Below are 20,798 nucleotides of genomic sequence, written 5' to 3'. Positions count from 1 at the left end.
TGGTTTCTACAAACACAAACACACACACACACACACACACATACACACACACTCAAAGTCAGACATGTTAGTATATCAATACATATCTATAATCCCAGCACCTGGAATTAGAGGCAAAGGATCAGGAATTCAAGACCATTGAGTTGAAGGCCAGCCTGAGTTATGCTAGACCTTGTCTTTTTTTTTTTTTTTTTTTTTGGTTTTTCAAGACAGTTTCTCTGTGTAGCTTTGGTGCCTGTCCTGGATCTCACTCTGTAGACCAGGCTGGCCTTGAACTCACAGAGATCTGCCTGGCTCTGCCTCCCCCAAGTACTGGGATTAAAGGTATGCACCACTACCGCCCAGCCAGACCTTGTCTTTAAAAAAAAAAAAAAAAAGACGAGGAGGAAAGCCTTTCATGAATGTGATTGGTATAGCTTTGAATATGTCATCAATTTAGAAATAATATCTTGACATATTGAGTCTTCAGCCCATAAGGATGATGACCCAATGAGTTGAGTCATCTTTATTTTTCCTTAGCAGTACCTCAGAGTTTGCGGTAAGTACTTCTTATACATTTTTCAGTTGGTTCAATCTGAAAATCTTAGACTTTTTTCCAAGACTGATTATTGATATAGTCTTATTTGTTTTCTAGAAGCAGAAGCTTCAGCTGTGGCCAGTGCCATGACCATGGTTCCTAGCGAGGAGCAGGCAGAGATAACCCTGGGGGAGGTTAGTCCACCTGCCCTGCTAAACCTTGGCTTCTTCTAGCCAGGAGGCAGCTCATCCTCCTCTGGCCCTAGTCAATACTCTTAGGGGGCTCTTTCATCTGTCCAGAGCCAGACTAAACCCACAGTCTCCAGGCACCTGTGGTCTCAACTAGTACCAAGGTATCCCCTCCCCATGTTGAGAGTAGGTAGGACCAGAGTAGCAGGGTCAAATTCATATGTGTGGTCCAGCTTAGAGAGGGCAACAACAACCTCCCTAGCTGAAATGTGTGTGTTCACACAAACTGGAGGAGGAAGATGAAGAGAAAGGTTCAGGCTACCTTTCTTGCCCCAGTCTAAATGGACTGTGGGCCTTAGAATCAGGAATGGGATCTTTGAAACTCCAGGGGCTTAGAAGTAGAGTAGGGTGGTGGGGACTTGTATATCCTATACACAAGATAGAAAATGCAGCCAGCTCCTACCAAGCTCTTCTGGCATCTAAAGCTGGTAAAAAGAGCCTGGCCTCTGTGGTGGGGTAAGGGTCTGTGGAATGCACACAGGTGGCTCACTGCTTGAATGAGCCCTCTAAGTCCCACTCTGTTGGGACTCCATAGCAGTAAACATTCAAGAGCATGTCAGCCTTAGAACTAATACCTGCATGTGACCAAATGGACATCCCAAGGACATGGTTCTACCTCCCACCCATCCTTGCAGTGGTAGCAAGAATAAGGGCTAGTGGGAAATTCCCTAAGAAAAACCATGATGCCTGTGTTCTGACCCCATGGCCCTCTTCTTCTTGCACAGGTAACAGAGGGAGAAATTGGCCCCTTCAGTTCCATCAAAGTACCTATTATCTTCAACCCAGTTATCCCAGGAGAAGTCCAGACTAAGTTCAAGGTTATGTTTAAAAATTCACAGTGTCCAACGGTGAGTATCCCGGCTGCCACTTGATATGACTGATCCCCACCACAGCCACATCAGACAGCTACCCTAGGTGCCAGGAGGTTTCCATTTGCTCATGCTTAAACCATTAGTGGGTAGCACAAATGGTTGACACCTTAGGTAATAAACACACGTGCACAAGAGTCTTTAGATGCTCCTGGACAAACAGCTTTTTTCTCTTCTCTCTCCCCACCCCTGGCCTTTTTTATAGTGTTGGAGATAAAACTTAGAACCTTGAGCAAGCAGTCTACCAATGAGCTTCACTTTAAGCTCTAGTCCATGCTCTTTTTTTTTGTAAGTTTTGGATGTGTTTGGTGTACATGCCTATGTATAAGTATTCATGTGTGTGGACATACATATGTGTACAAATGTGCATGTGTGCTTGCATATATAGGCCAGAGGTTGACACTGGGCATCTTCCTTGATCACTGTGTACTTTATACATTGAGGCAAGGACCCTCATTTGAACCAGAGCTCACTGATTCAGGTAGAATAGCTAGTCAGTTTGCTCAAGAAATCTCTTGTCTCTTTCTGTGTCCTAGGATTACAGGAGGGCCACTGTGCCCACGGGGCTTTTTTTTTTTCCCTAAAATAGGGTTTCTCTGTGTAGTCTTGGCTGTCCGAGAACTCACTCTTTAGACTAGGCTGGCCCACTGGACTTTATGTGAGTGCTGGGAACCCAAATTCTGGTGCTGATGCTTACACAGCAAGTACTTTTTCCTGTTAAGCTGTCTGCCCAGCTCCCCAACCCCAACTCTTAATTATTAGAAATATCATTCTTAGTTTATAAATTTATAAATTTATTAAATTATGACCAGATAATATGATCACTTGGTGAATGTGAATTTCCCAAGGATAGTAAAGAAGCATTCTCAGGGGCTGGAGACATGGCTTGGTGTTTTAAAACATTGGCTATTCTTGCAGAGGACCCAGGTTTGATTCCCAGCTGCCCACGTGCTTCACAACTATTTGTAACTCCAGTTCCAGGGTATCTGACTCCCTCTTCTGGCCTCCATAGGCAATGCTGCACATGGTGTACAGACATATATGCATGCAGGCAAAACACTCATGCACATAAAATAAAAATCAATAATTAAGCCGGGCAGTGGTAACACATGGAAGACACAGGCAGGTGGATCTCTGTGAGTTCAAGGCCAGCCTGATCTACAGAGTGAGTTCCAGGACAGCCAAGGATACACAGAGAAACCCTGTTTTGTTTTGTTTTTTAATATTTATTTACTATGTATACAGAGTTCTGTCTGCATGTATGCCTGCATACCTGAAGAGGGCATCAGATCTCATTATAGATGGTTGTGAGCCACCATGTGGTTGCTGGGAATTCAACTCGAAACCTCTGGAAGAACAGGAAGTGCTTTTCTTTTTTAATTTTAATTTTATTTAATTAACATTTTTTCATTTATTTTACATACGAACCACAGTTTCCCCTCCTTCCTCTCCTCCTGTTCCCCATCAATGTCTGTAACTCCAGTTCAAAGGTATCCAGCACACGCACATAGACACACATACAGGTAAGACACCAATGCACATAAAGTAAAATTAAATCAATTATTAAAACAAACAGAACCATTCTCCTTTGAAGTGGAAAAACAAGACAGCTCAAAGAGTGATTTGAACAATCCAGCTTGTCAAGTGTGGATGATTTTTATTAAGGGTTACCTACAGAGTGGTGGTAACTCAAAGCAGTTACTCTACTCAAGTCCTACTACCTCTGAATCATGTTTGTCTTTTATCTATATGCAACAGGCCATTGGGGATGTTAATTAAATCACCTGAACATTAGTAGTTTTTGAATGACCCTCCCCCTAAGCCAGGAGAAATGCTAAGAGTATCAATGTCCATCACCCCAGCAGTTTGATATATAATTTGTGTATGTTCTTACCTCAACTGCTGGCCAGGGTCTTCTGTCCGAAATAAGGACAGTTGTGTCAGAGTGTCAGGCCAGAAAACCAGTAATCTGTTTTTTGTTTTGTTTTGTTTTTCAAGACAGGGTTTCTCTGTGTAACAGCCCTAGCTGTCCTGGAACTCCCTTTGTAGACCAGGCTGGTCTCCAACCCAGAGATCTGCCTGCCTCTGCCTCTCGAGTGCTGGGATTAAAGGCGTGTGCCACCACGCCTAGCCTGTCTTTTTTTATATTAAAACATTAAAATTGTTTAAAGTTTTCTTTGTGACCAGAGGCAAGATTTATCTTTTTTTTTTAATGGTTTTTTCAAGACAGGGTTTCTCTGTGTAGCTTTGGAACCTATCCTGGAACTCACTCTGTAGACCAGGCTGGCCTCGAACTCCCAGAGATCCATCTGGCTCTGCCTCCTCAGTGCTGGGATTAAAGGCATGCACCACCACGACCAGCGTCAAGGTTTATTTTGAAATGATGAGTAGCTGTGAGAAAGGTATCTTTGCTTTGAAGCTGTAAACAAATTTAGTACCAGGGTTACTTCCCTCCTGTTCGTTCTGTGATATCTATCTTCCTTTCTGATTATGTTTTACATTTCTAGATGTCAAGCGTTATAGAGCAGCTTTGCTGATTGGTGTGTGAGGGACGACATGCTTCTTCAGTTTAAGTTGTGCCTTTCACCAAAACCAAGCATCCTTTATCCTCCATTCTGTAGTCATTTTTTGTTCTGTCTCCTTCTTTGGCTTTTTCTTTGTTGGAGGGGAGGTTGTTGGTTTTTGTTGTTGTTTTGAGAAATAGGTCTCCCCATATATCTAGTCCAGGCTGACCTTGAACTGGAGACTTTACAGCCTTTTCTTCCTGAAGGGTTGATTATAGGCTTGTCCCACAGTGCTTCAATCTCTTTTCAGGAGCTAGGCTTTGTCTGTCAACCCAGAAATATTTTCTTTCCTGGGAGAACTCTGGATATTCACAAAGCAAAAAAATTGTTGTATTTTGTCTTATTCCTTTCACCATAGGTTGTGTTCATTTATTTTACAATGGTATTACCTGTTTTCAGTTTTCTTGTTCTCATTAATCTTCTCAAGTTAACTACTACCTTATTTTTCCCCATGGTACTTGAAAAACTCATTTTTTTGACATATCTTCCTCCGTCCTGGCCTCACAATTCCACCACATTTCTTTTTCATGTAGAAAGAGAAAGGTCCTTCAAGACTCCCATCTCCCAGGAACACACCCCAACACCTCTTGACAACCAAAGCAGAACGCAATTTCTGTATCTCTCTCGTCTTCCCCTGCATCATCCTTGGCACCTATATTTACTCAGCTATCATCAGAATTATGAGAACTTTCCCCCTGCTATGATTATTTTTATTCATTACTCACAGTTTAAGGGCAGAATGCAATCACTGCTGGTCTAGATTGGATCATCCGGTGTTTTGTGCTCAGCACCACCTGTCTCCACTCTACCGGGGACTCTGCTTTGACATGTTTCCTCGAATCACTTTGGAATGACCAGAAACAGGTAGTATATAAACTGTGGGTAATTCAAGATAGGAATAATTACTTATAACATAACCCACAAGAATCTATGTAAGGCCCAGATACATGACTATACAAGTCTCATAACAACCCATAGTGCCAACAGCATCCACAATATGAATGGTGTTTGTCTTAGTTGGGGATTCTATTGCTGCAATAAAACACCGTGACCAAAAGGCCAGTTGCGGAGGAAAGGGTCTATTTGGCTTACACTTCCATATAACTGTTCTTCATCCAAGGCAGGGCAGGAACTCAAACAGAGCAGGAACCTAGAAGTAAGAGCTGATGCAGAGGCCATGGATGGAGTGCTGCTTACTGGCTTGCTTCCCATGACTTGCTCAGACTGCTTTCTTATAGAACCCAGGACCACCAGCCCAGGGATGGCACCACCCACCATGGGCTGGGCCCTCCCCCATCAATCACTAATTAAGAAAATGCCCTATAGGCTTGCCTACAGCCGGATCTTCTGGAGGCATTTTCTTAATCGAGGCTCCTTCCTCTCAGATGACTTCAGCTTGTGTTGACATAAAACTCTCCAGCACAGTATTCAAGAGCATACAGTTTCACAGTGCCCACAGTACTCATAATTCCTGTAGTTCCCACAGTACCCACAGATCCCACAGTCTCCACAGGAATTACTTTTATTATCACTGTAGCCAGATACCTGCCTGACAAGAAGCAACTTCAGGGAGGGGATTATTTTGGCTCCTAGTTTGAGGGTACACTCCGCTGTGCTAGGGAAGGTGTGGTGGCAGAAATGTGAAGTTCCTGGTCACATTGTAGTCAGAAAACAGGACGAATGCTAGTATTCAGCTGGCTTCTCCATTTCTCTCTTTCACTCAGTCTGGGACTGTAGTCCATGGGTCAGTCCATCTCTAGTTAGGTGGGTCCTCCCTCCTCAGCTAAACATCTCTGGGAACAACATCAAAGACACACCCAGAGACATGTTCTTTAGGTGATTCTGAGTCTAGTCATGTTGACAATGAAGAATGACTATCATACCACGTTTTCCACAAACTCTGCCCACAGACCCCAAGTTCCCACAATACTCACAGTTTCCATGATAACCCATTTCCACAGACCACACTGACCACATTTCCATTAATACATAATGGAGGAAGCCAGGCCAGAACTGTGAAATCATTAGGTTCAATGTATCTGTTTCACAGGTTGATGACCTGTTTAAAGGGAAGTGGACCCAGGAATCAACTCCTATCCTTAGCTTCCTTCATTCCTTTAACTTTCCCTTGACAGAGTTCGCCCTGCCAGCCTCCCATCCTACCTACTGTCCCATGGTTGTACATTGAACCATTCCTGGCTCTGAAAAACCATGGGACCAGCCAGTCCTGTACTCCCTGCCCTCAGTGGTTGAGTCCGATCCCTCCCAATGACAAAGTAGATAACAGGCTTTTTGGAGAACTCTTGCTGTGCAAATGAAAATGCAGCATTCACTGGATGTGCCTCAACAATGCCACTAACAACAATAAAAAGACTGACCTGAAGATTTAAAAATGTAAAATAACAAAATAATAGAAATAAATTAGATAACCTCCAAGAGGAGGAGGAGAGAGAGAAGGCTCCATCCATCCTAGCTGGACCACCTGAGGACTGGGACTTCCCTTTGTTTTTTGAGACTCCTAGAACTTGCCTTCTTTGTCATCTGTGTCTGTCCTCCAGATCTAAGCTCTCCATCAGGTCCTGGTCCCTGCTTTAATAGCTGCTAATAATAGGTGCCCAGCCACCTTAGCCGCTCAGCCAGCCTGTGCAGGCTGAGACCAATGTTGTGCTAACCTGAACAGCTCCTCACATTCTAAATGTTGACGCTGTCCTCCTGCCTCCTCCACAGAAGAATGTTGCTGGAATGTTTTCTAATTTTGTCTCTGATCCAGAAATAGATTGCATTTTTGGTGATACTGTGGCCTCAGACTTGATAATTGGAACATTTTAAATGGTACAAGTCCATTAGCCTATGGAAAAGGAAACCTCCTACTAGGCCAACTCACCCTATTGACAATCTAGAGGGCATAGTCCTCTATCCCAGGCTGAGTTCTTTAGTCCATGTAGATTTTCAGAGGTCTCCACTCAACCCATAGCACCAGAACAGTACCTACCACCCAGTAGACTTCACCCTTATACCAGGCTTCCTTTAGTTCCAAGTCCTGACATCCCTCCAGGCCCCCACCTACTCACCTTACCCAACCAATCAGACCTGAGGAGTCAGAGTGAGGAGAACCAGCAGATGGGGACAAAGATATGTTTACCACCCCTTTCCCAGATCCCTGCGAAACTACTGAATTCTGTAGCTTCCAGTTTGTGTTCTCTGTGGCAGTTTTACACATAATGCATAAAACTTTTCTGTATAATGCATTATTGTGCAATCAAGGATTTTGAGTTGTTTTGGTTGTGCTGGGAATCAAACCCAGGGCTCTGAACATGCGAGGCAAACCCTGGTGAGCTGCATCACTGACCCAAGTCTTCAAGCAATTAAAAATCTTGATAACTTTAAAGTGGATGTGAAATACATGGCCATTTAGTATTGAATTACATATTTTATGTTTATAACTGTTGATAATAAAAGACATTTTAAGCTGGACAGTGGTGGCGCATGCCTTTAATCCCAGCACTCTGAAGGCAGAGACAGGCAGATCTCTGAGTTCAAGGCCAGCCTGGTCTACAGAGTGAGTTCTAGGACAGCCAGGACTACACAGAGAAACCCTGTCTCAAAAGGAGTTCCATAGGAAATAACTGTAATTTCGTTTTAGAATGAGTGAGTTTGTTAAGTGTAGGTGTAAGGGTCTTATTAAATAAGAAACATAGAGCTAAATGCAGAGTTAAAAGCCCAAGAGGTCAGAGCAGTAGCTAAGAGCTGATACTAAAAAACCTTTCTTACCCTTCCTGCTGCTGTCAGAAAGAGACCTACTTCCTGTGTGTCTGTCTTTTTATTGACTTTCTATTCTGCCTTCTCATTGGTTGTAAACACAACCACATGACCTCCTCACCACTGCCTGTCTATACAGACCTCCAGGTCTTCTATGGTTGGTATTGAGATTAAAGGCATGTGTCTCCATGCTGGCTGTATCCTTGAACACACAGAGATCTGTCTGTCATGTGATCAGGATTAAAGGCATGCGCCACCACCGCCTGGCTTCTGCTATGGCTTGCTATTAGCTCTGACCCCCAGGCAACTTTATTTATTAACATACAAATAAAATCACATTTCAGTACAAATGAAATATCACCATAGTTAAGTGTGTAGCAAGCAGAAGTAAAAGAATAAAACAGCAAGCAACAGAAAGATAGTAGAGCATCAAATTAGACACTCAGACTGTCCAGCAGAAACTGACGGGAAACACTGGGAACCAAATGCACCATCTGGAGTCACCGATGAGCAAAGACGGTCCCAGACAGAACGTCTTCTCCTGGGTGTCATTTTGAATTTGTCATTTTCCCACCACGGACATTTTTGTACCACAGGGTATCTGAATCTTTTACTTTGGGAGGATGAGTGGGAATAATTTATCTCCCGGATGTTTGTACTCAGATGCTGTGCTCTCCTCCTGTTGTCAATGGCATTTTCTCCACTGGACTGCTTTTTCCGTTCTCCATTCTCCTTCTCGTGGGGATGGGGTGGGGAGCATCCCATCCCTAAAGAAGGGGTCTTACAGAAGACTGTAAGACAAACATGCTTGGATCTGAAGTGATTGAGAGGCCAACCCACATCCAGAGCCATCTTCTCAGTCTGTTTTTACTGACCAGCTTTGGACTTGATGTTACCTCTCTGCTGTTATTTGTTCTTTTACTTGGAGCCTCACCAAAGTGACACTCTGCCCCCACCCCAGACTCTCTCCGTGGAAACTCCTGCTAACTGATTCAACAGATCTCACCAGTTGATTTCTGCTGGATAATGTTTTTTTTTTTTTTGAGACGGGGTCTCTATAGCCCTGGTTGTTTTGGATCTCAACCAGAATGCCCTCAAATTCACAGAGATCTGCTTGCCTCTGCCTCTGCCTCCCAAGTGATGAGATTAAAGATGTGCACCACCACACTCTAAATCTGCTCGATATTTTGAGCACCAAATTTGGTAATGTTTTACTACCAATCTATCTATGGATCAATCTGCCTTTTACCTCAGCTTACTATACATTTAATAAACTCATTCAAAACCCAAAGTATGACTATTATAATTCATTCTCTGGATCCTACAGAATCGGATAATCACATGAAAAATATCACAAGATTCTTCAACACATGTCTTGATTATTAACCTCAATACTTGTAATACAGTAAGTTAAAAAAAAATCAAACCATGAAACCTTTTGCTAAGTATTGTGTTAACACTCACTGGTATCTCCTACATTGCAGAGTAAACACATGTTGAGTTTACATGTTCCACTTCAGTTATATTTCAGAGCCACTGGTATTGCTGTAGATGTGCCGGTCTGGGTACCAAGGGCCACTGTGGACCTGAAGATCTGCATGTATGACCGACTCTACCAGGACTCTATCACTGTCCACACCAGGTGAGCCTTTGGTGGGCAGCAAGAGTGTCATGCCTGGAGCTGGATACACACTGGCTCTGAATTGTCACCTTAGGTAACAGAGGACTGGGCAGTTAATTAGGCTATGGACCTTGAAGAAAGTGATCCTGAATATCCAGGATGTCCCAGGGTTGTGGAGGCATTGTCAAGGAATCTGGGAAAGTCAAGGACAGAGACAGAACTGAAGACAGGAAGGGACCACAACTATGGAAAGCCAAACATCTAAAAGTGCAAGAAATGGACTTTCCCCTGCAGTCTTCACAAGGAACCAGCCCTGCCTACATCTTAACCTTCAGTCTAGTTAGACCCACTTTGGCCTTATGTCCTCCATGACGCTCAGAGAGTTACTTTATAATGTGTTAGGTCGGAGTTTGTGGAAAGTATTTCAGCAGCCATAACACACTTGCTGTATGCCTGGGTTACTAAGCAAGGGTCTAAGTGCCCTCAAGAATATAGAACATAGCAAATAGACAAAGTCCAACAAAAGAAGTGTATTTATTTGTATTGTTTTACAAAGACATCAGATTTTTGATTAAAAGTATTTTCCTTGAAGTACAACCTGATATAGGAGCATCCAGGTTTCATGACTTCACCAGCTTTGAACTACTAGTCCCCAGACCAAAAAAGCAGGTGCTGTTTGTATCAAACCCCTTTCCCTACCCCATCATCACACATGACCTGGAAGAACAATACTCCCATGACATGGTTTCCACCAGACTTTGTCTTGCTCCATGAAGGTGCAGTTAGTAGATGTCCCCAAACTCCTTCCTGGGAACCAGAGAGCTATAAGAGCACTGTCAAAAGTCAGGGGGAAACCTGTTGAATGAAGGAATGTGGGGCTTGGAAGAAGGGTTTGTTGTACTTATTTGGAAGAATGAGTTGAACAGAGTTTTGGGTAGGTATTAAGCGCTTCCTGGCTATGTAGGGAAGGAATTTTATCATTCTTACCCAAAGCACCCAGCTGTCAGTATAAATGTGTTCAGTAATCTTTAAACCTAGTATCATGTGTAGCTTTGTGTGGGTTTACCTGCATGAGTGTAGAAAGGTGTTGATTTATGAAGACCATTTGTTGTGTGTGCCCAAGAACCAATGTTGGTCACTGTTTTCAAACAGTGGAACTGACTTGCACCTCAAGTGACTGCTTTCCATGGTATTCTGGGTCTCTAGCAGCAGAAGTTCAGGGCCCTGGTCAGCTATAGTGTTGGATACACACTGTAGGGCTCAGAGGCAGGCAAGAGGTCACCACAACTCTGGTAACCATCTGGGCTCTGGTAATCATCCACAGAGCAGGAGAAAGGAGAGAGGTTTTTCCCTCTATGTCCACTTAGTTCTTCCTTATAGATGCTCCCAGAGGTATCTATGCACTTGTGGGCCCTCCCTGAAGATCTGGCTACTTCGCTCAGTGTCCCTCATAACATTAGGGTCCACGGCATGACTTTATTGTTCCATCTCTGGATCGCTATGGACTCAGCTCTCAGGGCCATATTTGAGCAGAGGTCTAGAAGACCATGGGCTGCAAAGCATAATCAGCCACAGGACATACAAGGATCATTCTAGAAGGCTCTTGAAGGTTCTAGGACTATTGCCAATTATCCCCAGGCAAACCAGGGAAGAGTTTCCTGGGCCTCCCTCTCCAAGTTACCTTTTCTTCCTTTGGTTAAGACATAATTCTTCCTATGGGAACAAAAGGAGACTCCCATAGGGAGCAAGCCAGGGCTGTCCTCCAGAGCTGCCTTAGAAGGGGATTTGGCCACTGCCACTGCCTTTGACAGATACCTCATTTCAGGCAAGGGAGAGGAAAACTTCTTTTGGACATAGGAAGACACAGGTAGGCTCTAGTAACTGGATATAGACATGTCTGTTCTTCCTCTGTCTGGTTCTGAGTTATAAACTTGTGTCAGTAGCTAACACCTAACCATCCAGGGCCTCCCAAACTTCCTGTAAAGAATCCTGGGTAGGAAGAAGCAGGAACCCCTAGGGAGAAGGCGTCCTTCACAAGCCTTCCAGGCCCTGCACTAAGTATCAGCCTGCAATACTTCTTCCCATTAAGCACTCTAGTCTCTGAGAACTGATTTGGGCATATTTCAACACAAATTTTTATTATTTTTATTTTAAACTTTTTTTTTTCAAAAGCTGGGTGTGTTGGCACATGGCTCTAAACTCAGCACTCAGGAGGCTGAGGCAGGACAGCTGAGTTATATAGTTCAGCCTGGGCTATATCGTGAGACCCTGTCTTAAAAAAAAAATCAGGATCAGCAAAATGACTCATCAGAAAGGCACTCACTGTTAAAGCCTGAAACCTGAGTTCGATCCCCAGAACCCACAAAAACACAGGCAAGAAACAATTCTGCAAAGTTCTCCTCTAGTCTCCACACATGCAAAGCGCTCCTGTGCATGTTTGAGTGTGCACATGCACTTGGGTGTGCACTCATGCTTGTACACATGCGTGTGTGAGCACACACACACACACACACACACACACACACACACCAAGCATAAGTACCCAACAATAGTAATTTTTGTTTTAAAAATTTTTTATTTCAGCCAGGTATAGTGGCAAGTGCCTTTAAAATCCCAGCACCTTGGAGGCAGAGGTAGGAGGATCTCTGTGAGTTTGAGGCCAGCCTGGTCTATATCCAGGATAGCCAGGACTATATAGAGAGATTATTATTATATTTCATTTTATTTTATGTCTGACTTCTTTGCCTGGTTATATGTATGTGTACCACGTGCATGCTTGGTGCCCACAGAGGTCAAAAGAGGGCATCAGATCACCTGGAACTAGAGTTACAGATAGTGGTAAGACACCATTGAGGACTGGATCCTCTGCAAAAGCAACAAGTGCTCTTAACCACAGAGCCATCTTTCCAGCCCCCAATAATAATTTTTTTAAAAATGTAATCAATTTCATTTCAGAACAAACATCCCTTCAGAAGCAGCATTGACGCTGCTTTCTAACCATCAGTATGCGATGCTTGGCTCAGAGTAACATGTCTGCTGCATATTGCACACTGGCTCTATCATTAGAAATACCTTAATCAGTCAAAGGATTAGGCATGCAAAGCCACCTGTGACCTCTTGCAGATCAAAAGCAGCCCTGCGCCTGAAGTTTGAAGTCTGCAAGGAGCTGAGAGGCCACATAGAGCTTTTGCCAGAAACTGGCTACATCCAGGCCCAGTCCTCCTATTCAGTACAGCTCAAGTTCCTGCCTCGGTGAGAACCGGGAAAGGCCTGGAGCATGATGGGAGGGGGTGGGATCCATGGGTGCCTTGTGCTGATCACTCTGCTTGACACACACATCCAGGATGTACCATCTGCCAAGATAAGAACACACTGATCCTCCCAGCGCGGACCCTGCCATCACTTCTGCTCAGACACAGTGAGCACCTTGCTCTTGTGAGATCTCTTCCTGTCACTCCCTGAGGTTCACTGTCAGCTTGTAGCATACACTTGAAGCTTGTTTCTTTACCTTCATCCCAAAGCTCTGTAAGGTGTGCCTGTCACTCAGTTCTCCCTGCATCCTCCCTGTTCCAAAGCCCTTCTGTTCTTGCCCCTGGGGTACCTGCACTGCAGGTGTTGCAGACTGTTTTGGTATGTGGTATGTCCTTTGGCTTCTGCCTTTCCTAGGATGGACTTTGAATAATTCACTTCAGCTTTTCTGGTGCTTTGGCAACCAAAAGTACTGATTTTCACTTCAGCAGCTCTGTTTCCCTTAGTGACCCTTGGTTCCTGCTACTGAACCTATCTATTTTCCAAGCTAAGATCTAGACCCTGGGCTGTCAGCAGAGTTTGGACCACAGAAATAGGTGTAGCAGGCTGAGGAGTGTGGTGGCTGTGGCTCTGCCTCCAGGCCTCAGCACTCAGGGTATCAAAGAGGAGCTGAAACGGGTTTTTAAGATCTGACCTGCTTCATGGTAAAGGGGAACTCTTTTCTTTGTACTTTTTAAAAATTATTGTTATTATTTTGGAGACAGGGTTTCTCTGTGTAGCTCTGTGTAGCTTTGCGCCTTTCCCGGAACTCACTCTGTAGTCCAGGCTGGCCTCGAACTCGCAGAGATCCGCCTGACTCTGCCTCCTGAGTGCTGGGATTAAAGGCCTGCACCACCACCGCCCGGCTTCTTCGTACTTTTTTTTTTTTTAAGATTTATTTATTTATTATGTATACAGCATGTATGACTGCAGGTCAGAAGAGGGCGTCAGATCTCGTTACTGATGGTTGTAAGCCACCATGTGGTTGCTGGAAATTGAACTCAGGACCTCTGGAGGAGCAGTCAGTGCTCTTAACCTCTGAGCCATCTCTCCAGCCCCTTCTTTGTACTTTTTAAAAGATATTTCTATAATGAGACTAATTCTTTTGTGATCAGAGTCATGCCATGTAGCCTAGCCTGGCCTACCTTATGATTTTCTGGCCTATTACATGTGTATAGCACCCAACCCAACAAAAGTAAACTTTTTTTCTTTTTCAGTACTGGGGATGGGACCCAGGGCCTTGTGCTCTACCACTGAGCAACCTGCTTTTAGACTGATTTTTCAAAAATTTTTAGGATTCCTTCAAGTGATAGACTTATCATTTTATTGATTTTTGTCTTCAAAATTATTATTTTGGACTGTTGCTGAAAGTTTTTCTGTGTCCAGCCCGATCTTCAGCTGCTCAAACCCAAGTAAACACACAGAGGCTTATATTAATTAAAACTGCTCAGTCATTAGCTCAGGCCTACCACTGTCTAGCTCTTACACTTAAACTCAGCCCATTTCTGTTCATCTATATGTCACCATGTGTTCCACGTCGTTCCGTGGCTTTACCTGTGTGCCATGACATGCTGTTCCCTGGATAGCTGGCTGGCATCTCCTGACTCAGCCTTCCTCTTCCCAGAATTCTCCTTGTCTGCTTATCCTGCCTATACTTCCTGCCTGGCTACTGGCCAATCAGCGTTTAATTAAACCAGTGCACAAAAGCGTTCTCCACAGCACTGGACTAAAGAGATGCTCAGCAGGTAAAGGCCACCAAGCCTGACAACCTGAGCTCACTCACCAGAATCCATATGGTGGGGGAGAACAAACTCCAACTCCTGCAAGTTATCCTCCGACCTCATGTGTGAACAGTGATATGTGTATTCCTCAAAACAAACACATTTTTAATTTTATTGTAGAATTACAATTGCATACATTCATGACATAAAATGTGATGTCTTCACACACACACATACACACACACACACACACACACACACAATATAGCATAATTAAACCAAGGTTTTTGCTTTTGGTTTTTAGTTTTTTTGAGACAGGGTCTCACTATGGAGACCAAGCTCACAGAGAACCACCTGCCTCTTCCACTGAAGTGCCGCAAGTGAAGACGTGCACCACCACGTCTGACTATGCCAAGCTTATAACGTGCTCTTTTAATTTTTTTTATTGAAAATATACTCTTCCCCACCAGGCAGCAGTGGCACACACCTTTAATCCCAGCACTCAGGAGGCAGAGCAAGGCAGGTCTCTGTGAGTTCGAGGCCAGCCTGGTCTATAGAGCAAGATCCAGGACAGTCACCAAAACTACACAGAGAAACCCTGTCTCGGGGAAAAAAAAAAGAAAGAAAATAAATTCTTCTCTCATACAATACATCCCAACCACAGTTTCCCCTCCCTCCACCGCCCCCCCAGCTCCCTCCACCTCTCCCCTCCCCCAGATCCACTCCCCACCCTTTGCTTAAAACCTTTGCTCTTAGAAAGAGCAGGCCTATGAAAGACAACAGCCAAACAGGACAAAACAAGATATAATAAGACAAGGCAAAGCCCTCAGATGGAGACTGGATAAGGCGACCCAATAGGAGGAAAAGAGTCCCAAGAGGAGGCAAAAGAGTCAGAGACACACCAGCTCCCACTGTTGGGAGTCCCACAGAAACACCAAGCTATTAGCCACAACATGCACACAGGATCTGGCACAACCCATGTAGGTCCTGCGCTTGCTGGCTTCAGTCTCTGTGAGCCCTGCTTAGTTGATTGAGTAGACCATTGAATTGCAAGACATTTACTTTTTAAAGTTAGTATACAAAATGATGGGGTTCCTTATGTTATATTCTTACATATGTCATTATATCATGTTCTTGTTCATCTTACCCTTCAATTTTAGAACAATTTTATTGTACAAAATATAAAGAAGAAAAATATATTCAAGTGAATCCTTCCTCTTACAGACACTCCCTCCCAGAAGATGCAGGAAAGTATTTTGACCAGGACAGTCGTGTTCTGGAGGCTCCGATGACAATCTGGGTGGCTGACCAGGTCTGTACAGGACACTTTCTGGGAATGTTAAGCACTCCTAGGGAACAGGTGGCTGCTGTGGGAGGTCAAACCCTGTATCTCCAATGACAATGCCTAAAGAGGTAGAACCTTGATTTCAAAACCCATCCTCACTTCCCAGCTGGTGATATCCAGGAGCCTGACAGGAAGCTTTGCCTCCTATCCATATAACCCCTGCATAGTATGAAAGAACAGAAAAAGGCTTCTTATTCTGGTCCAAGTAGGCTGGCTCAGATACCTCACCCACATATGCACACAAGAAATATGCCTATGGGGCTGGAGAGATGGCTCAGGTGTTAAGAGCACTGGTTGCTATTCCAGAGGACCCAGGTTCAATTCCCTGTACCCGCTGTCTGTATGTAACTCCTGTTCCAGGGGATTTGACACCATCACACAGACATACATGTAGGCAAAACACCAAAGTACATAAAATACAAATAAATAAATTATTTTTAAAAAAGAAATATGCCTATACAATTGAACACAGATACACTGATGAATGCACCACATACACACATAGATATACATGTTATGACCTCATAAACATGGGTCCACATATGTAAGTGCTTACAAACAATATATCCACACATAGTCACATGCCACATTCCACACCTGGTTGATGCTTTAGACTACTGCTTACACTCCTTTTCCATTCACCATGGAATTCTGGCTCAGACACTCAGTTGTTCACTAGGAAATACTGAGAAATGGTCTGGTTGAGAAACTCATGTTCTGGAAATAGTATGCTGTTGGCCACACGGCAGCAGAACTGCCTTTATTATTTGGGGCTTTTGCATAAATCTTCCAGTGGCTGGGAATGTTCTCTGCTGTTTGCACCTTAGATCAAACCAGTGGGCTTCACTGTCCAAGCCATCGTCACCACCTCAGACTTGGAAATCAGCCCCTTAGAGATAAACTTTGGCTACTGTACCATCTATGAGGCTATCAGGACAGAAATCAGCCTCAGCAACCTCTCACTGTTGCCCCAGGAGTTTGGGTTCGTTGGACTTCCAAAGGTACCTGCTGTGGTCATCCCTGGGGATGTGGAGCAGGACATAACAGCTGCTCTCCAGGCCCAGGTGTCAGCAACTCTGCTGCCCTGTAAAACCTCCCAGTTGAACCTTTCCTGGGGTCTCCTGGGCCTCTCATGTTTCTGGCTGTAAGGTACCCAAAAAACTCTAGACTCTCTCCCTGCCCGCCTTCTAAGACTTTCCCTGGCCAAGCCCCACAGGACAGTCCAAGAGGATGCCCAGGCCTGACTGCCATCAGCCCTTCCTAGGCTGTCCCTATCCACCCACACACCTAGCTTACATACCCTCACACTCGGTAAGGTTGAGCACCCACACGCATACACATCTTTCATACTCTCATACCCTCCGTGTGTCCTCCTAAACTGGCATGTTCACATATCACTTCCCCATACAGGGTACACAGTTTTCTACCAGCTTCTCTACATAGCATGGTTTTCACTTTGACTCTGTTCCCATTCCCCAGTATGTGGACATCCAGCCCAATGATGGGTTTGGGACGATCTTGCCACTGGAAACTTTGCAACTTGATGTGATCTTCCAACCCATTAAGGCCAAGGAATACAGATTTGAGCTAGTCTGCAAATCCGAAATAAACCGGTAAGCCTGCTAGGCAGAGGAGACATGTGACCATGGTGTCCTTTCCTCAAATCCCACCAGGCTGACCTCGGGGATGGGGTAGACAGTACTGGTGACCAATAGGAACCCAAGACCCAGGGATAGTTAGGTTAGCTTTTAGGTCCACGTGACCTTTTACTTTGGACTAGTTTACCCTTGTATGTGAAGAGATAAGGAAATAATGAGTCATTGAATGTGAGTATTGTAAACATGAGCATCTGTGTGCATGTCAGTACATTGTGAAAAGTATCTTGGTATAAGCATTCATACATTATTCACTCTCAAGGCTTGAAATATGTCATTCCTTGCTTTCCTGGGTTTCTGTTGGGAGGTCTAGTGTTATTCCAACGTATTTACCTTTGCAAGTTGGTATCTTGGGCATACTCAGTTGGTAGAATGCTTGCTGCACATGCTTGAAGCCCTAAATTTGATCCTCAGCACCACATGAAGCAGTGCTGTAAGCACTTATAATACCAGCACGTGGACATCAGAGGCAAGAGAGTCAGAGTGGAGGTTATCTTTGGCCAAGTAATGTGGTTGAGGCCAACTTGGGCTATATAAAACCTGTCCCAGAAACTCAAAACAAACAAAAAAAAACTCTTTTTTAATATTTAAAAGGAGTTAGAGAGATGGCTTAGCAATTAAAGGCACTTACTGTTCTTGCAGAGGACATCAGTTCAGTTCTCAGCATCCACGTGGTGGCTCACAACCATCTGTAACTCCAGTTCCAGGCAATCATGTCTTCTCTGGCCTTCTTGGTTTCCTGCACACACACAGTACACATAAAATTATACAATTGAGCATGTGTGCATGCATACAAGTGTACACACACACACACACACACACAATTTTTTTTTTTTTTTGGTTTTTCGAGACAGGGTTTCTCTGTGTAGCTTTGCGCCTTTCCTGGAACTCGCTTTGTAGACCAGGCTGGCCTCAAACTCACAGAGATCCACCTGCCTCTGCCTCCTGAGTGCTGGGATTAAAGGTGTGCGCCACCACCACCTGGCAAATTTTTAATTTAAAGATTTGAGCCAGGTACAGTGGAACATGCCTTTAATCCCAGCCCCCAGCAAGCAGATCTCTGTGAATTCCCAGCCAGCCAAGACTGCACAGTGAGACCCTGTTTCAAAAACAAAACAAAAAGGGTTTGAGAGCTGTGGGGATGGCTCAGGGGGTAGAGTGCTTACTGTGGAAGTCTGAGGATCCGAGTGTTAGTCCCTAGAACCCACACAAAGCACAGCCCTGCATCTGTGACTCCATTGCTCCTGTGACAAACTGCAAGGCAGAGAAGGTAAAATCCTTGGAAAACTCAAGGGCCAGCTGGCCTGACATGTAGCCGTGAACAGCAACAAAAAGAGAGACCTTTGGGCTGGTAAAATGGATCAATGGGTAAAGGTACTTGTCACCAAGCCTGGCAACCTGGTAGGAGAGTATTGGCATTCACAAACACGCTAAATATAAAGAAAAAATTTAAATAAAAAAAGAGATCTTATCTCAAAACAAGGTAGAAGGTAAAAACCAACTTCCAAAGTTGTCCTCTGACCGTCACCCTTGCACTATGGCACATGCAAGCACACACTCACACATATATCTACAGACACATATATACGTGCGTACAAATAAAATCACATTTCAGCACAAATAAAATATCACCATACAGGTGCCTGCAGAGTTCAGAAGAGGACTTTGCTCCCCTTGAACTGGAGTTACAGGTGGTTTCAGCCCCCATGTGAGTGCTGAGAACTGAACCTGGGTCATCAGCAGGAACAGCCAGGGCAGTGCTCTTAACCTCTAAGCTCGTGGTTCCCAACTTGTGAGTAGAGACTCCTTTGGGGAGGGGTCTCATTTCAAATATTTATATTAGGATTCATAACAGTAGCAAAATTACAGTTATGAAGTAGCAACAAAAATAATTTTATGGCTGGGGGTCATCACAACATGAGGAACTAACTCTATTAAAGGGTCGCAGCATTAGGAAGATTGGGAACCACTGCTCTAAGCCATCTCTTAGCCCTGAAACTCTTATTTTTAAAGCAACTTAATGAGGTCATAAACAACTGTGATGACTGTAGGAATAAGTATTGGGCACCTGGGGCATCATCAGCTCAACAGGCCTGTCCATCACAATTGGCATGTGGAGAGCTGTGTGTCTCCTCCCCTCAGGGCTGCAGAGGGACCACAGATGCCACGGCACAAAATGAATATAACCCACATGATTGCTTTCAGGTGCTTCAAGGTGTCTTGCCAAGCAGTAGGTGTCCACCCACCCCTGGAGCTGTCCCACTACCAGATCAAGTTTTCAGCCACTGCCTTGTATGGCACCACTGTGTCCACGCTGTATGTCATCAATTCTCACCTTAGCATGAACAAACTGATCCACTCCTTGCCTCGAATTGGGTCAGAGGAAGCTACCCCAGTGGGACCAACATCCTTTGAGTTCTTGGTGCCCCCTAATTCACCCATCACCATCTCACCATCCGTGGGGACTGTGTTACCAGGAAAGGTGAGCATGGGCCCCACTGACAGGCTCGGAGGCAAGGTGTGCAGGCCACTGTCTAGGGTGCCTGGCTTGGTACACCTTAACCACAGGTATTGAACCACAGCAAGGCCAAGGGTATGAGGCAGGGGCTCAGGAGCAGTGGAAAGACAAAACGGTGCCCTTGGCTTCACCTGAGCTGAGAGGCAGAGAACTCTGAGAGGAAGCCGATCTAGCACATGCCTGCCTGGGGCTGGAAGGAAGATGTGCAGACTGTCAGGACAGTCAAGTGTTGGCTCATAGTAGATAGCTAAAGAAAGCCACACAATACCTGCCTCAAGGAGCACACCTGTGTGGCCCACTTCCGTTCAGTGTCCTTTTGTCTGGTCACCAGCAGGATTCAAAGGACACAGTTATTTAAAACATGTTCTGTTGGATTTAGAGATTACTACCTCCGTATTGGTTGTTGTCTCCCACTGAGTTATGACAGTGTCTAGCTATATTTTTCCTTCTACTCTGCCTTTTCCCTTCTCCTTCCTCTTCCTATTCTGTCTTCTCTCCTTTTTTCTCATCTCTCCCTCCCCTGTTCACTCTTCTCCTCCTCTGTCTTTTCTTCCCCCTCTAACCCATCATTTCACCCCTACAACCCCCACTCCCACATCCTGAGCATCAAAGAGATGTGGTCAGCAAGTCACCGTGGAATCTTTCCTGAGACATGTCCCATGGGGACTTGCTGCAGATGGGAAAGGTCTCCGT

At 44.6% G+C, this 20,798-nt stretch overlaps 1 protein-coding gene across 32 annotated transcripts in view; it reads left to right on the top strand.

The window, feature by feature from the left end:
- Cfap74 (cilia and flagella associated protein 74) overlaps positions 1-20,798 on the top strand; it is a 145,615-nt gene that overhangs the window by 45,442 nt on the left and 79,375 nt on the right. For 23 of the 32 annotated variants that reach the window (XR_008213563.1, XR_008213561.1, XR_008213562.1 and 20 more), the window contains 8 exons: positions 635-711; positions 1,491-1,613; positions 9,478-9,599; positions 12,702-12,830; positions 15,812-15,899; positions 16,760-16,933; positions 17,412-17,545; positions 19,793-20,069. Coding sequence is in view for 26 of the 32 variants with exons in the window: in XM_052715518.1 (XP_052571478.1) it covers positions 635-711; positions 1,491-1,613; positions 9,478-9,599; positions 12,702-12,830; positions 15,812-15,899; positions 16,760-16,933; positions 17,412-17,545; positions 19,793-20,069 (1,124 nt within the window). In the remaining 6 variants the exon portion in view is untranslated. Of the gene's footprint in view, positions 1-634; positions 712-1,490; positions 1,614-8,620; positions 9,446-9,477; positions 9,600-12,701; positions 12,831-12,921; positions 13,014-14,490; positions 14,575-15,811; positions 15,900-16,759; positions 16,934-17,411; positions 17,546-19,792; positions 20,070-20,798 lie in introns of those variants that run through there. The other 9 variants (XM_052715514.1, XM_052715512.1, XR_008213565.1 and 6 more) reach the window with 9 other exon arrangements.

The sequence above is a fragment of the Peromyscus californicus genome, unplaced genomic scaffold, assembly GCF_007827085.1.
Source record: "Peromyscus californicus insignis strain IS unplaced genomic scaffold, ASM782708v3 Scaffold_5__1_contigs__length_169319896, whole genome shotgun sequence".
Taxonomy (NCBI): Eukaryota; Metazoa; Chordata; class Mammalia; order Rodentia; family Cricetidae; genus Peromyscus; species Peromyscus californicus.
Note: the sequence above shows the minus strand (reverse complement) of the source record. Positions and strands in the feature narration are given on the sequence as shown.